Genomic DNA, 15,934 nt, shown 5'->3' with positions numbered 1-15,934 from the left:
ACGGATTGTAACGTTCATGAAATTCTATCACAGAGAATCTGGTAGCAAGATGAATTCCTCTCATTTATGTGCACATGAAAGTTTTGCACGTGGTATCTCAATCTGGATCGTTACATAGCGTTTGAAAAATTTGAGCAAGACCTGTAGAATGCTGCACGTGGCCTGGCGCGAGTGCAAAAGCTGAGTAGCGTTACAGGAAGTTGTGAGAGGCTTGCTCTTCAGTTGGACAAGCCAACTAGAAAAGAAACAGCAGTGAGGCATTCACCAGGAACTGCAGCTGCCTGTATCCGGGTCCAGCGTTCACTGGTATATATGCTGCGAGTGTTTTTGAAGAAGGTCATCCTGAAGCAATTGTGCCGAAATGCCATTGTTATATTTTTTTTCTTATGTTTTGAGTCATCGACCTTCTGACTGGTTTGACCAAGTTCCCTATGAATTTCTCTCTTGTACCAATCTCTTCATTTTAGAGTCGTATCTGGCCGAGCGTAGTGGCCGCGCTGTTTGAGGCGCCATGTCACGGATTGCGCAGGTTCGAGTCCTCCCTCGGTCGTAGCTGTGTTTGTTATTCTTAACATAAGTTGGTTTAAGTAGTGTGTAAGTCTAGGGACCGATGACCTCATCAGTTTGGTCCCTTGAGAATTCAAACACATTTGAACATTTAGAGTAGTATTTGCGCCTTATTATTTGTTTATGTAATCCAATATCTGTATTTCCACACGGTTTTTTAGCAGATACTGCTCCATCTAGTACCATATAACTTATTCCCTGTCGACAGATATCCTACAATACCATTCCTTCGCAGTATTTTCTGTTTGTTCATGTAGCACAGGAAATGGTCAGAGTGGGCGGTAGCTATGGGTTGCGTGGCGTAAATCCTTGACAATTAGTACATACATTTATTAATTACATTCAATGATTCCAAACGCATACATAAGATAACGTTAAGTGAGGTAGTCAGTGGTCAAATTACCCAAATTCAAAACTTAATATCTAACACAACAGAAATCACACCATTAAAAATGATTAAAGCACTCTCAGTATTAGTTTAAGGATAAGAGTTGATGCTGATAACATATTAATGAATGAGACTGACAAGAGAATTATGTAAATAGGTGGTGGAATGTAGGCAAACAAATGTAGAAAACTACAGTACTGGTGATCCAACTACAAGCTGTTGCAGAAATGAACAGTCGAAGCTGTGAGGATCCTCCATTGGCAGGGAGATCAGGGTAATCTGGAAAACGGAATGAGTTGATGAGAAATGTTGCATTTCATAAGAATCTGTATTTCTCACGTGAGGTCGAGGTCTTAAGAGTATATAAGCCTTGCCTACCGGAGAGTCGGGTGAAGTAAGGCAGGACGCTGAGTGGAGCCGAGTAGTTGGTGAGCCAGATAGGGCCGTCTATGATTGGGTGTTTTGGGTCGGCCTCGTCCCTCCAGATGCCCTTGGGCAGGTAGATGTCGCGGCTGACGGCGCCCTCCTCCAGCACCGGCGCCACCAACAGGTCCTCTCCCAGCAGGAACTCTGCACAGAAGACACGGAACACGTCACAAACGTTTGCAAAGTCCCGCCCCTTTAGCACCAAAAGAGCGGTGTAGAAATGTCTGACATAGTGAAGGCACAAAATAACATACGTCTCCCTTCGCATTTACCAGTCCAGTGTCTCAAACCATGCAGTCCAATATGCTCAAATCCAATTTTTTATGTTCTCTTAGTTGATTACTAATTGTATCTTTAATTTTACGTTGCTGCCTGTGCTCTGCCTACTTCATCACCTTTACATAAGTCACAGGACGTGGAGAAAGTAGATACCCAGATTTTCATGTGCTGAGATGATTATTGCATTATTGATTAGTGATGATGCCTTTTGCACTCATTAAAAACTACCTGTACGTGCTTGCTACAACACTGCTCAGTTGATTATAACGTATCTCCTACTATTGGAGGTAATTCCGGTAGTCTCACTGGTGCTCAGGATCACATAACACGCGTCGCTTCCTCTCCCTCGAGTGCTGGTCCTCCTGACGTTGGCTTAGAATCCCACGCCTCTGACTCACAAAAGGGACAAAAGAATAACTGAGCAAGTTAAGGCCTCCGGTACATCTAAACCGTCAATCTTGACATAACATTTATATGGCGTTGGGAATCGATTCTGGAAGATGGTGACCAGGGACAAGTGCAATCTATGTAAATTCACTGAAGGATAAGAAACATTGCTAAATAAGAGCTTAAGGGGAGTACGTACGTCCTATACCCACAGTGTTAAATTTGCAATATTGATGACCCATTATCTCAGAAACTGTGACAGATAGAGATCTGAAATTTTTGGGATGTATAGTATCACTCCTTTTCTGATTACTGAACCAAAATCAAAATGTACAGAGAAATAATTAGCTAGTTATGAGTTATTTAAAATGTTGTTCAATATTTTCTTTTAAAAGTCCACTTTTTCTTCCGCAAGTAAAAAACCGTTAGAGGTAGAGATGTTTTGGGAGGTTCAGTAGCTGCAGTATACTAAGTGGTAACATAGTGTAAAATTAGAGATATGTATCTCTAATAGTTCCTTAGATAATGGGTCGAATAATTTTTAAAATGTCATTTCTGGCAAATCAAGTTCAAACATTTTATTTGATATTAACTTACACATGGAGGCATGCCAGCTTCTAGAAACAGCCAGACCCATGATCAGCATTATCTGTATCCTGTTCTTGACTATCCTGCAAACCTAGAAGCTTCCTTCTTTCCCTGCCTCTTGCTGCACGCTGGGCTTCATGATCCTAAGTCGATCCATTCGCTGAAAGGCTTGCAGTGTGTTGGCACCTGGAGTGATACCAAGTTCCTCTAGTACCCCAGTTCTTCCCTTTATACCATCATTAAACGTTATCACAGCATCACACCCAAGCATAGAGTTTTACTTCCTACAAAGACTTTTTTGGTACACGGGTCCAAATTACATTATTGAAAGACTCATTCAGGTTTTGTGTTCGACCATGGAGACATTTGGGAAGAAGGTTTGGGTGAGCTAATTCTCTATATATTGGTTTAATAGATTCCATCACTGCAGACGGTATGCTGTTTTGTGCCTAAATTGTTCCTGTGTACCCGCTGCCTGAGCTTTGCGGTACTTGCACCATGAATCAGCACCAGGCGGACAAAGACCATGTATAGGTGCATTATCAGTGGAAGATTTGTGGAAGAATGTAGGCCACACTGCTCATTTCATCCCTTGTAGGTCATGTGTATTGTTTTTTATTGCCATTCCATAATAATGCTGGAGTTCATCAATGTTTTTGTCTGTAAGTCTTCCTTTACCATTTATAGAGTCTTTCCACCTGTAACTTCTCTTTTCCTTTTGTCTGCTTCAATTTTTGGAGCCGTGTTCCCATCCGTTTTTGAACGTGGCCAACACATTCAATCTTAACAATCTGCTTATTACCATAAGGTTGGCTTTCCACTACTGATTTGTAAGCTTTTGAATCACCATCCCCCAAGTACTCAGTGTAACACACACCTCTCTCCTGTTGTGAACGTCTGAACATGGAAACAACTGCAGTAGCCTCCATACCCCCACTGGTTCCCTCATAATTCTTAGCACAATTTGTTTTATGGCTTTCACTTGTTTCGTCAACTGATTTACACTGTTGACAGTACTTAGTTAGCACTTCAATGTCTAAAACTTTACCTGTGTCAACACTAGTGACAGTTGGAACTGCATTTTTTGATGTGTGACCTCTCTTCAGCCATGTGCCATCAACTGCCACAGATAAGTCTGTTGTGTTATTTAATTCTACTGCTTCTTTAGCAGCAGCTTTCATAGAAGCAACAGCAACAGATTTGACGCATTCACCAATTACTTCTGTGTACTTACTTGATCTGGTTGGTGGTTTTGGCAAGTTCAGCGTTGCTCATAATACTTCAGCTGCAGTCAATCCTTTCCCAATGCATCTCATTCCATACAGGAATCTAACATTGCTCTCAAACAAGTCATTCTTGCACTTTTCAGAAGTCCAAAGTGATGTCGAGAGACTGCAAACTTCGCACTGAATATCGAGTTTGTTAGCCCGTCCAGTCCTTGCAGATGAGTCCTCAGAGATGCTAATTTGCCCACCACAAACCTTACATGACACAGCATCCTGCAAAACTTGTCCTAACACACTCAAATCTAAAAGAACATAACCTAAACTATTCTGATCTTTGCCAATAAATAAATCCTCATGGTCTCCAAGTTTCCTTTTCGAAGCACTAGTAGGCGTGTCTTATCACCTCTCTGTGAAAAATCTATTTCAGGATCAACACTGGATTCAGATTTTGGGATATGAAGATTTCCATGGAAACGTCGCTTCTTAAAACAACCCTTTCTTTTCGTCATGTTGAAAAGAGGTATAAGAACGTATAATAACACACCAAACCCCTATGTTTTCAGTTCAAAACTTATGAAACACGACAACCACAAAGTATATAAACAAAATGCATGTGCTATACCGCCATTTCTGTTTACACAGTGCATCCAACGGCTTAACACGAACATTAACACGATTTCAAGGAATAAATAGCTGAAAACCACAGCCTTCTAGATTGAATAGTTCAAGAAATAGGGATACTTAGGCAAGTCAGTGCAGAACAACTGGATAATTTTACACACGCACTACTAACTTTGAAATGATAAAAACTACACTTCCAATTGGAATTTTTCAACAAATAATGCATCAAATTATTCAGGAGAGATCAAATATTAATAAGAGATAATAATCCGAAAATGTCACTTTTTGACCAATTCCGCCATACGTACTCCCCTTAACACTTTTCTAAAATGTCCTGTATGAAGTGCTGTACTGGTCAATAAAAACTGAGACCCATTACTAAGTGTTGAGTTTGTGCGTTTATTTGATCAGCTTCGTAATCAACAGCTTGTGATGTTGACATATCAGTCTATAGAGTAATGTGTAATATTAGTTTCATTCCCACATTTTTAACAAAATATCTCACTGTATTTTTCATAGTAACTCATTCTAAGTCTCACGCTGCTCTCAGTAAAATACCCCTTTATCGCTAATCATATTAATTACGAAATGGTCATAGAACACGATCCTACTTTCTCATTTTTTTTTAATGTACATACGTATAGTTATAGTACAAGCTGCCGAAATGACCACACTGAAGTACGATAGGACGCCGCTAGAGACGTGGAAACAAGACGACGTAGCCCATTGATAAAGTGGGGTATCGCGAGGTATTTCTTTCTCGGCCACAGCAGATTTTCTCATTTCATAATATTGAACGCCTACGCAGGAAGAACACATGGTTACATAAACGAAGGGCATTACGCTTCTTGTCTTTTATGCTAGTCTCAGACAGAAGCTTGTAGCATATTAATAGCATAGTTTGTGTTGTGTGGCGTGGTGCTGCGTGTATTTCCCAATCTAGTGTCTTATGACATGAAGTTCTTCTGTGGCAATTTCTGTGAAGATACGAACATTTCTGTTTTTAAGTACTATCGACTGTTTCCAAACGAACAACATCCCTTAACATATGGTTTTCAAGTCTTTGAAACACATTCCGTAAACGTGCTTCTCTTTCTTTGCTCTAAGTAAGATGTAAATGAAAGTGAGAACGTTATTCAAGGAATTTTATTACGTCGAAGTTGTAGGTATATAAACTTTTCTGCACTACTCAGTGTAGCACACACAGCGTGTAAGTAGTAGGCCTACGTGATTCACTATCGGTGCCATCAGTGAGAAAACAGAACTGATGGTTGGCGTCAGGACGTTCGTGAATTGGTTATTTTCTAATCAAAGAAGTTATTTATCAGATTATGCTACTAACGAATCATCGCCACATGCAACATAATTAAAATCAATAATAAGTATCAGTCACAGATGGGTGAATGCCCCAGTACTACTTGATCTATGGTATAAATTGCATCTTGATGGAGGAGTTATTGTCTGTCCATAGAAATCATCCGGGTTTTTTAACAGTAGATACTATTGCCTGAGATTTATTAACGGCCAAAGAATGGAGATAAGAAGTGTGCAAAAATTGGCTTGTGACTGACGTTACGATAGATCGTCCATAAATAATTAACACTGGCGCCACACAGCGACCAAAGACGACGACACCAAAAATTATCGATAGCGAAAATTACTGAACAATGGGTGAGGTAGAATTAACTCTGTCGCTCTGTCTTTTGACAAGTGAAAGAGCAGGATTCTACGCAAAATTTAAGAACAAATTTGCATCTGTATTTTCAAGGTTACTTCCTGATTTAATTTCAGCTGCATTCTTAATAAAACTATCCCAGTAACTGAATGCCAGAATCTCCGTATTGTTGTATCCCATTGGCTGACCTGTGCCAAGACAGTAGCAATAGCCCATTTGCTCCGCCGAAATTGCCCGTGCGACATTTATGCTCAGTACATCGGTCCCCCACAGTCCTGACAGTCTGACCAATATACTACATGCCACAACTGCAGGAAATGGCACAGACACGAGCCTTGCGTAAGAAGCGAAACTAAAAAAAAAGTCCTACTCGTAGATGGAGATAGGAAAACACATTTCACATGATATTTCCCCAAAACAAGACCAATCTTACTGGAAATACTCCGTGCATAAGACAGACTTCGGTACCAACTCGGTGTATTAGCATCACACACCTGGTGCACGGTTGGTCAATAGCACAACGCACTTCTGATCTGCCTTTCACTATATCCTTAGCTGGTGCGTTGCTGGCGCCAGTTTCCTTCGATTGTTTCGACTTCGATGCTTACTTGTCTTCTTAACATCTTTGGCGGCGCGGGATTTTAACTAGAGTGCTCGCGCTCTGCTTGGGGGTGGTGAGCGAGCATCCGCGGTGTGAGCTAGAGTGACGTTGGACCGTGTCTGAATGCAGAACGGCGAGAGGCCGAGTCGGCACGACGAAGGAGCGTGGCTTGCCGCTACCGCGTGTTTAACCGTTACAATGCAAATCTTCTGCCCATGGTGTCTGGGATTTCCTCGAGCTTGGAAGGACAAGTTGTGTCGAGTCGGTTACAAGTGACACAGGCCGAATGAATTGGAGTCGTCGAGTTGCTTCGGTGGGTGAAATTCATGTTAACTAAATATTCCAATGTACTAAAAAACCGTTTGGAATTGTTCCAGTTGTTTATAACTGAATTTGGTGTCGTCACCTGACACCGCGACGGCGGTTAAGGAAGTGTAGCTACGCCCACCAAATAGACTCGTAGCATACGCTGAAATATTTTTCCCATTCTACCTGTTATATCATTATTTTAATCTGGAGTTTAAATGTGCGCCAAGATAATTGTTGCTATTTGATTTTTATGCCTTGATTTTAGTGAGGGTTTTATGGGATTGGCTAATCAAATTTTGAGACTGTTACTGGCCCAGTAGTCACGGAGGTTAATTATTTTGGTTTCATTGTGAAGTATATCATTGAAAGTTATTGATAATTGGTTGTGTAGATAGGATTGCGTATCTCACGCCTCAGAATATTGTCTGCCGCTGATGTGTTTTATGTTGCAGATAATTGGCAGTAGTTGACGCGAGCAAACTGGGATCGGATTACCACTGCGGCAGAGTGATATTTAAGGCCCTGCCCCCCCTACCCCCTGGGTTATATTGTTACTGTCTTATAATTTCATCCTTTAGGTGGGGTGTTGTGGTTTCTGGACCACAACTGCAGTCCAAAGTTGAGTACCGTTTTATTTCATTATCTGTCCCGTGGATACCTTGTATTGATTAAAATCTTTTGGTATGCTCACGTCCATCACTAATTTTCATGTAGAGTGAAAGCGGTCCGCCTTAAGGTCTTTTGGGAATATCTTCTCGTTATAGTCTGGTAATGAAATCATACGAACCTGGTACATGCAAGTAGTATTGTTCTAATTAATGAAAAGTCGGCCGAGTAAACTTTAAAAATATTGGTTATTCACGTTAGTCATATTTTACGAATCAGGATTTTATGAACATTGTATTAATTAATGGAAAATTTGCCAAGTAAATCTCAAAAATTTTTCGTGTTTGTTGAACTCAGAACTTTTATCTGAGATAGTTAAGGCTGTCATGCTTTTATGAATATTGGGTTTAAATTAGTAAAAGTTGGCAAAGGAAGTCTTAAAACATTACTGTCTGTTAAACTCCAAACATGAATGTGATGAAAGATAGATAAAAGGGTTTCCATGTAAGTGATGAAGTAGGTGTGGTTTATTTGTCAGTCATATTGTATTAATCATGGGTCTATGGACAGCGTTTAAATCAATGTAAGTTCTTGGAAGGCAACGATGTCTGAAATATATCTTGAAAGATTTTGTGTTCTATAAGACCAGCTTTGTTGTAATTGTGGTTATTGTTAATGTACTATGTTTGTAATAAAAAAGTGTGTAGCAACTACAACTGATTTCGATTGTGATTTCGCTGTGTCAATAGGAACATAGGGACCACACTCCAAATCCATTCGGACGAAAGATGATCTCAACATGACTCAGTTGGCCGGCCGGAGTGGCAGAGCGGTTAAAGGCGCTACAGTCTGGAACCGCACGACCGCTACGGTCGCAGGTTCGAATCCTGCCTCGGGCATGGATGTGTGTGATGTCCTTAGGTTAGTTAGGTTTAAGTAGTTCTAAGTTCTAGGGGACTTATGACCACAGCGGTTGAGTCCCATAGTGCTACGACCCATTTGAACCATTTTTTGACTCAGTTGGTGAACTCGCAGGATCTGATATGCTGGGGGCTCTGCGAACCAGTGTAATAAGTACCCCTTATGCTGAGTCTGTAGATACAAGTCAGTGTGAGCAAGCTTCGTGTAAACAGCTTGTCCCAAAGTACTGTCAACCTTTTCTCTGACCAACACATCAAGAAAGGGAAGGCAGCCATGGGATGAATTCAGGTGTTCTAAAACGTCGTTCAAATTCTCACAGCCATATAACCAAACAAAAAAACTATTGCATACGTATCTGAAAAAAAAAACACTCAGGTTTCAAAGCCGCTAGTTCCAAGGCATGTCCCTCGAAGTATGTCATAGGAAAATTTTCAATAAAAGGTGGCGACGGGCTTCCCATCACGACTCCATCTCCATGCTCATTATGCTGATAGGTGAAAATCAACACACGTCGAAATAACTTCCGTAATTCAACATTAAACCTACCTCTATGAACCATGACGAATTACAGAAGAGCACGAGTTAAGAGAGAGTTCACATCAAAACTTACTAGAGTCTTTCAAACGCATTGCTTTTAATCAAAGCAAGAAATCCGCTGTCCTTAACGCAATGCTCACACCGACTCAGTAGTGGGCTCAACAGATTAGCTAGGTGGTTTGCTAAACGATATGTCGGAGCAACAATGTTACATAGAATCAGATGAAGAGGAACTCCTTTTTTGTGGATTTTCGGAAGGTCATATAACCAAGGAGCAGTAAGTATTACGAATGTTGATACGCTCCAGCCACAAGCAAGTTTTCTTCGTCGTAATCTTTCGCTCAATTCTTTTCTTGGGGTCAGCACGAATCTGCGATATGCTGAATCAGGTAGTAAATACAGGATCTTTTGAACGTACGGCGTCGGTCACATTTATTGTATGGTGGCACTAGTGTTTGCAGTGTGTGTGTGTGTGTGTGTGTGTGTGTGTGTGTGTGTGTTTCTGTTACCTTTCCGGAATTTCTCTGAAAACCGAGGTTTTAAATTTCCTTAAACACCGTTTTCCTGTTGAATTTTTTCCTTGAAAATGACAGTGTAGTCTCCTGTCGAAATATCGGCGATTGTTGACGACGTCACCCAGCTACATTCCCGTAAGTTATCTGAATATGATGTACGCCAGGAGAAACTCAAGTCTAGTATCTGTCTGCAAGGGCACAAAAATACACTGGAGCAGCCTGTTCAGAAGTTAAAGCTATGAGGGGAAATACAATAAAGCAAACAATGTTACAGTAACTGAAATATTATGTAAATTGAGGGAGGAGGGAGAAGAAAGAATAGGAAAGGGAAAGAACTATTGATGTCAATTTCATCGGGACTTACGTAGAATCAGTTGTGACGAGTGAAAATGTGTGCCAGACCAGTATTCGAATATGGGTTCTCCTGCTTACTAGGTAGTTGCGTTAACACTGTGCCATACAGACACAGCGTTCCTCACTATTTTGCGGACTGCCTCTGCACGCCTCCAGACCGACCCACATTCCCACTCAGCGCCACCTATAAGCAGTCCCCTTGCATGTCCTCCCTGTTCGCTACTGTGAGATTCTCACAGGAAGTCGTAGTCGTGCATCGGCACTGAATTTGGTGGATTCACTGCCCATGGAAGAAAATCAGTTATATATAGGCATGGTGTTTATTCATTCAGAGGTGTACAAAAGAAAACACACCATACATTCATATATATAATTAAAATGTACCCCTTTGAAACACTTCCACACAGCTATATATCAGAAATCGCTGCAGATTTAATATATCTACACCATCGCCTTTCCCAAGATGGCTTCCATCAACTCCCCCTCCCAGATGATGCCCTTTCTCCCTCCATCTATCCCTCTTATCAATTCTGATCCTCACCCTCCATCCTTTCCCTGGGCTCCCTCTTCCACCCCCCTTCCATCCTTTTTTCTCCCCGCCTAACCCTCTCCCTACCTGCCTTCTCCCCCCCTCAAGTCCTTTTGTATTCCCCTCCTCTGCTTCCCCTCTCCCTGTCGTGTCTGCCCAGCACCCCCCACCCCTCTTATGGGTCCTCGTCCTCCATCGGCTCCTTTCCCTCCTTCCTCCCCCCCATTCGTTTTTCCTCTCCTTCCCCCCTATTTATTTCCCATCAACTGTCCAGGTTCCCCCCACCTGCCCTCAGCTGTGGTATGTCATATTTGCCAACTTTTTAGTGCAGTGTTCAAGTGAATGTTCAGTGTTGTTCGTCCTTCCAAAGTGTTGAGAACAGAAACCAGACTGTCGCCGTGTTTTTTAATTGTCTATTATTTTACCTGTCTGCTTCGAATGTGTATTATTAGCATCATCATCCACTTGCTTTATGTTTTAAGTTACCATTTGAGTCTCCGTTTTTATCGCCTGTTTTAATATTTATTATCTTCATCTTTTTAAAACAAATTCTGTAGGCTGAAGAGCGGCATACTAAGCTGATGGCAGCCCGCCCGCTTCGGGTGGAATCGAAACTCAATCAAGGAAAAAAAAATTAATGTAAGTATATGTGTTTCTTTCATTTCCCCCAATTGTGTCCCCTTCTCTACCCCCCCCCCCAATCTATCACCACCCCTTCCCACCTTCCTTCCCTTACCCCTCGTATACCTACCCTTGGCAGATCCAGTTTTTTCTTCATCAGTGTGGTACGTCAGTGTTGTGGTTTTAATTGTGTGCCTGCCTTGTACACAGCGTTGCTGTCCGTGATTGTTTTGTGCTATGCCACCCATCGCACCTTTTATTCTCCGGCCCTGTGTTCTTTTAATCCTTTCCGTGTGTGCTTTTTTGCGTAAATTACTTTTTTAGATTTTTTCTCCATTTTTATATGCACCCCCTTTTTTTGTATTCTCTCTTTCACTATCTAACCCCCTTTTTACATCTATATACTGCCATATTTTTCTCTTTTATGTTGTTTTAAATGTCATCCGTAATATACCTGATGTCTTTCGGCTGAAGAGCAGCGCCTATGCTGCTGCCAGCTTGCTCCAAATGGGGAATTGAACTACAATAAAGGGAAAAAAAATCCCTCAAAATTGTGAATCATACTGTCGCACCTTAAAATCTACTCATTTCCTTTCAGACACAAGTTGTAAAAAAATGGTTCAAATGGCTCTGAGCACTATGGGACACAACTGCTGTGGTCATAAGTCCCCTAGAACTTAGAACTACTTAAACCTAACTAACCTAAGGACATCACACACATCCATGCCCGAGGCAGGATTCGAACCTGCGACCGTAGCGGTCGTGCGGTTCCAGACTGTAGCGCCTTTAACCGCTCGGCCACTCCGGCCGGCCACAAGAGGTATGGTAGTGTCTAGTTGACACAGGAAGGACGCTAGATAGCAGTGGACCACCACACAGTTTAAGATAGAGATGCCTCTCACGCCATACCTGAGTTTATGCCGAGGGCCGTTTCGTCGGTAGGATCGATCCACCAGACTGGGGGGTTGACGGGGCTGCCGTCCTTCACTGCCTTCTTCATCAGGTCTATGATGCGCGGGGCGTGGCGGGCGTGTAGCGCCGTCAGCTGCCGGCTCAGCCCCACAGTCTGCAACAGAGCGAACACTCCCAGCACTGGCTGTCCCGTCCACCCAAACTTCACAGAGGAGGAATAAGTACAGTTCTCAGGGAAACACTAGTGACAAACAGGAAGTTCAGGCGATTAACCCTTCTGTATGATCTATTTCCTCAGTTACATGAAATGGAACATGAATACAAACTATCCGTAATAAATCATAACATGTAAGCTTTCACGTCCGGCGTCTTCATTAATTAAAACTAACGGTCTGAATTGCCGTTTTCCATACATAAAACTTCTCCTTCCTGACGTTTCGTTGTCTACTGCGGGCAACATCTTCTGAGGTGAGTCGACGACTGGCTGCTAGGCACTGGAGGTCCCGCTTATATAGAGCGCTGAGATAGCGCCACCACTCATCACGTGCTTTCGACTAGTGCCATCTCTCTCGATTACAGGTAATCGATTGTCACATCGTTGGTACAAATTCGACCGCCATATCTTGTCTAGTTTTAATCCTTCTTCTTTTCTATTAAAATTATTTCCGTGCTTGTAGATATTTATAACTTCTCTATACATGCGAGTATAATAATGTGAGGTCCTAGCTATCACGCGTTTGTCTCACTAAATTTTATTTCGTGATCACCGTCTTTGAAAACGTGTTCCGCTACAGCTGATTTGTCAATCTCTCCCAATCTACAGTTCCTTTAGTGTTCCGTCAGGCGGGTATTAACACTCCATGCCACAGCTACACGGAATTTTATACACACCTGGGGTAGCTAAGGGGTGTCGTGCGTCTTTCACCGATCTTAAATTTTTACTAATTTTCTTGGTAGGTAGAAAGATTTTCTCTACTTCAAACTTAGCCAAAACTTTCCCAATACGGTCCGTGATGCTATGAATAAATGGAAGAAAAACTTTTCCAGACGACGGTTGTTGTTGTCGCGTATTTTCGGACACTTCTCTTCCTGACAACGAAATAGATCGAGCAGTCCACCCTAGAAGATAAAGTTACTTGGTACAATGCTACGTCCTTTTGAAGAAATTGTCGAACTGTGATAGATCCTATTTTCTTCAATTACTTTTCCCTCACATACCACTTTCACTTTTGGTGGGACAGTATAGTTTGCATGAAAAGCATTTAATTATCTTATATTAGACCCTTAAAATACTCTCTATAAATGTGATTTGATACATTCTCTTATTGAACTGCTACTACTTTCTCTGGGAAGGCAACTATGAGATGAACATAATCTCTGTTTGTGTATTTTTCTCTCACATCACATCCGTAATCGTTATAACAGCTATTAAGTAAAAGGCATAACTTAATGGAGAATGGTGGTGGCTTCCAGAATGCAGTAGAACACCTTCGGACCTGTCATGGTTTTCAGCCCTCGTGATTCGCACCATCCTTAGCGTGATCACATAAAGGTGGAACACTGACATGTCCTTGAATAAAACGGTATAGGGTCCGTCTATGACACCTGCTCAGCAATGCCCTCAGTGGCAAGCACAAACCTTCGTTGAGCATATTAAAAATCTGTCTGTCAGAGACTTCGACACTCATTCAATTGAGAGATGCCTCACAGCCTCTCTAGTGCTACAGGGCAGGCAACACCTTCCTTACTACTTAGCGGCATCGAGTCAAAAAGTCTTCATATCCCTAAATTTGTGACATCATAAGACAGGACGTTGATGATATCGTGTGAGGTCATTCCCTTTGAATGTACGAGAGTTGGAGTTTAACAGTGGCAACTATTTATTTACAGCTCGTGCAAAATAGATACGTGTTTCAAAGTTTTACTGACCTTCAAAGTAGTCAGCAGCATTGTTTATTACCCGTTGCCAACGATGTGGAAGTCGGAGGATACTATTACGAAGGTTTAAGTCAGGGGAGTGCAGTAGGTGGTATAGCACTTAGCAGCCCCATCAGTCAAACAAATCATTAACAGCTTGCACTGTACGTGCTTGAGCATTGTCCTGCAAAATGATGGTCAGGTCCTGCAGAAAGTGTCATCACTTCTGTCTCTATGCTGTTCATTATTGGAACACAACCTACGACCAGCTTAGGGACGGAAATGGTGACACTTTCTGCATCCCTCGTAAGTTCAACTCGATTTCTAAACTGAAGGGAACACTTCACGTCATTCGTTTTAGAACTGCTTCAACTTCGACAGGCAATAGACCGCGCCGACCGAACTGTCAACACAACTGGCACTGCCAAGAATATCCTAGGACTTCCACACCGCTGGCAACGGGTTATACACAATGCTGGTGACTACTTTTAAGGTCAGTAAAACTTTGAAACAGGTATCTATTTTGCACGAGATGTAAATAAATAGTTGCCACTATTAAAGTTCCAACCCTCGTATAATATCATCAATGATATAAATATATATATACTAAGATGCTATCTGTTCTTTTGGACACGTCCGAAAGAACAGATACCATCGGTGACCATTCAGCTCGTTAGAATGAAATTACAATAAAATGAACACCCTTACCTGCTTACAGGCGTTGATATACGTCAACAGGGACAGATGATAATGTGTGCCCCAATTGGGACTCAAACTTGGGATTTCCTGCTTACATGGCAGACGCTCTATCCATCTGAGCCACCGAGGACACAGAGGTTAGCGCGACTGCAGGGATTTATCTCTCGCACGCCTCCCGCGAAACCCACATTCTCAATATATGCTTTGCTATATATATATATATATATATATATATATATATATATATATATATATATATATATATATATATGTTTGTTGTGTTGGACATGTTATCAAAACACGTAAAACTGTATGCACTAAGAAGAGCAACAGGTAAGTCAGTCTTAGACAAAATCAGGAATGATTATGTAACAAAGGTACGAAAACCAGATAGGGTAATTAGTGGTAATGGCTCACAATTTACATCAGAGTGTTGGAAATATATGTTGTGTGAATTCGACGTAAAGCCTATTTACATATCCAAATACCCCCACCCCCATCAATGAGTGAACGGATGATGAGGGAAATAAACAGACTGTTTAGGGCTTACTGTTCTAAAAAGCATCACACGTGGTTAGACTATGTGGAAGAGTTTGAGAGAGTTATAAATGAGTTGCCTCACTCTACCACAGAAATACCTCCTCAGGAACTATTGACAGGAGAGGAAGTACCTAGTATTATTGAACAGCAGGTAAGTTTTCTACCGAGAGATGACCTTTCAATTACTGAAAAAAGGGACCTAGCTCTAAGCAGGATTAAAGAGAAAGCAGATAAAAGACAAAGCATATACAACAGGCTGGTTAAGAAAGGGAAATATCAAACTGACGAATTGGTATTGATCAAGACAAGTACCAGGTCTTCTAAGATAAACTCAGAAATTAAGAAATTTCATGAATTGTATGAAGGGCCATAGAAAATGATTAGGATACCACACCCCAATGCTGTGGAAGTAGCTAACACAAAAAGAGCAGTAAGCAAAGGACTCTACAGTATTGTAGACATCAAAAAATACTTTGAACATTAGTTACCCTCAGGGGGCAATAGCGTTCTTTCCATTGCTAGGTAGATGACGTCTACCACTTACCTGGGTTAACTAACACCATTGCTTCATTTCCTTTCATGCTGTTCGTTCTTCCTCTTCTTTTATTCTGAGCTGTATTCTGTCTTCTTTAACATTCTTCCCTATCCACGGCTATAGCAAACGTTTTACACAAACTGTGAGAACAAACCCAATTATTGACAGCATAGTAACCCAG

The 15,934-nt window shown here is 41.5% G+C and overlaps 1 protein-coding gene across 2 annotated transcripts in view; it reads right to left on the bottom strand.

Annotated features, from left to right (window-relative positions):
• Window positions 1–882: 882 nt before the first annotated feature.
• The window catches only part of LOC126094502 (myogenesis-regulating glycosidase-like), a 161,950-nt gene continuing 146,898 nt past the window's right edge, over window positions 883–15,934 (bottom strand). For both annotated transcript variants that reach the window (XM_049908915.1, XM_049908914.1), the window contains exons 5-7: window positions 12,060–12,216; window positions 1,334–1,525; window positions 883–1,234 (exon numbers count right to left, since the gene is read on the bottom strand). In XM_049908915.1, coding sequence (XP_049764872.1) covers window positions 1,101–1,234; window positions 1,334–1,525; window positions 12,060–12,216 — 483 coding nt within the window. In that variant the 3' untranslated portion in view covers window positions 883–1,100. The remainder of the gene's footprint in view (window positions 1,235–1,333; window positions 1,526–12,059; window positions 12,217–15,934) is intronic.

Source organism: Schistocerca cancellata, chromosome 8 (assembly GCF_023864275.1).
Source record: "Schistocerca cancellata isolate TAMUIC-IGC-003103 chromosome 8, iqSchCanc2.1, whole genome shotgun sequence".
In the NCBI taxonomy this organism is placed as follows: Eukaryota; Metazoa; Arthropoda; class Insecta; order Orthoptera; family Acrididae; genus Schistocerca; species Schistocerca cancellata.
Note: the sequence above shows the minus strand (reverse complement) of the source record. Positions and strands in the feature narration are given on the sequence as shown.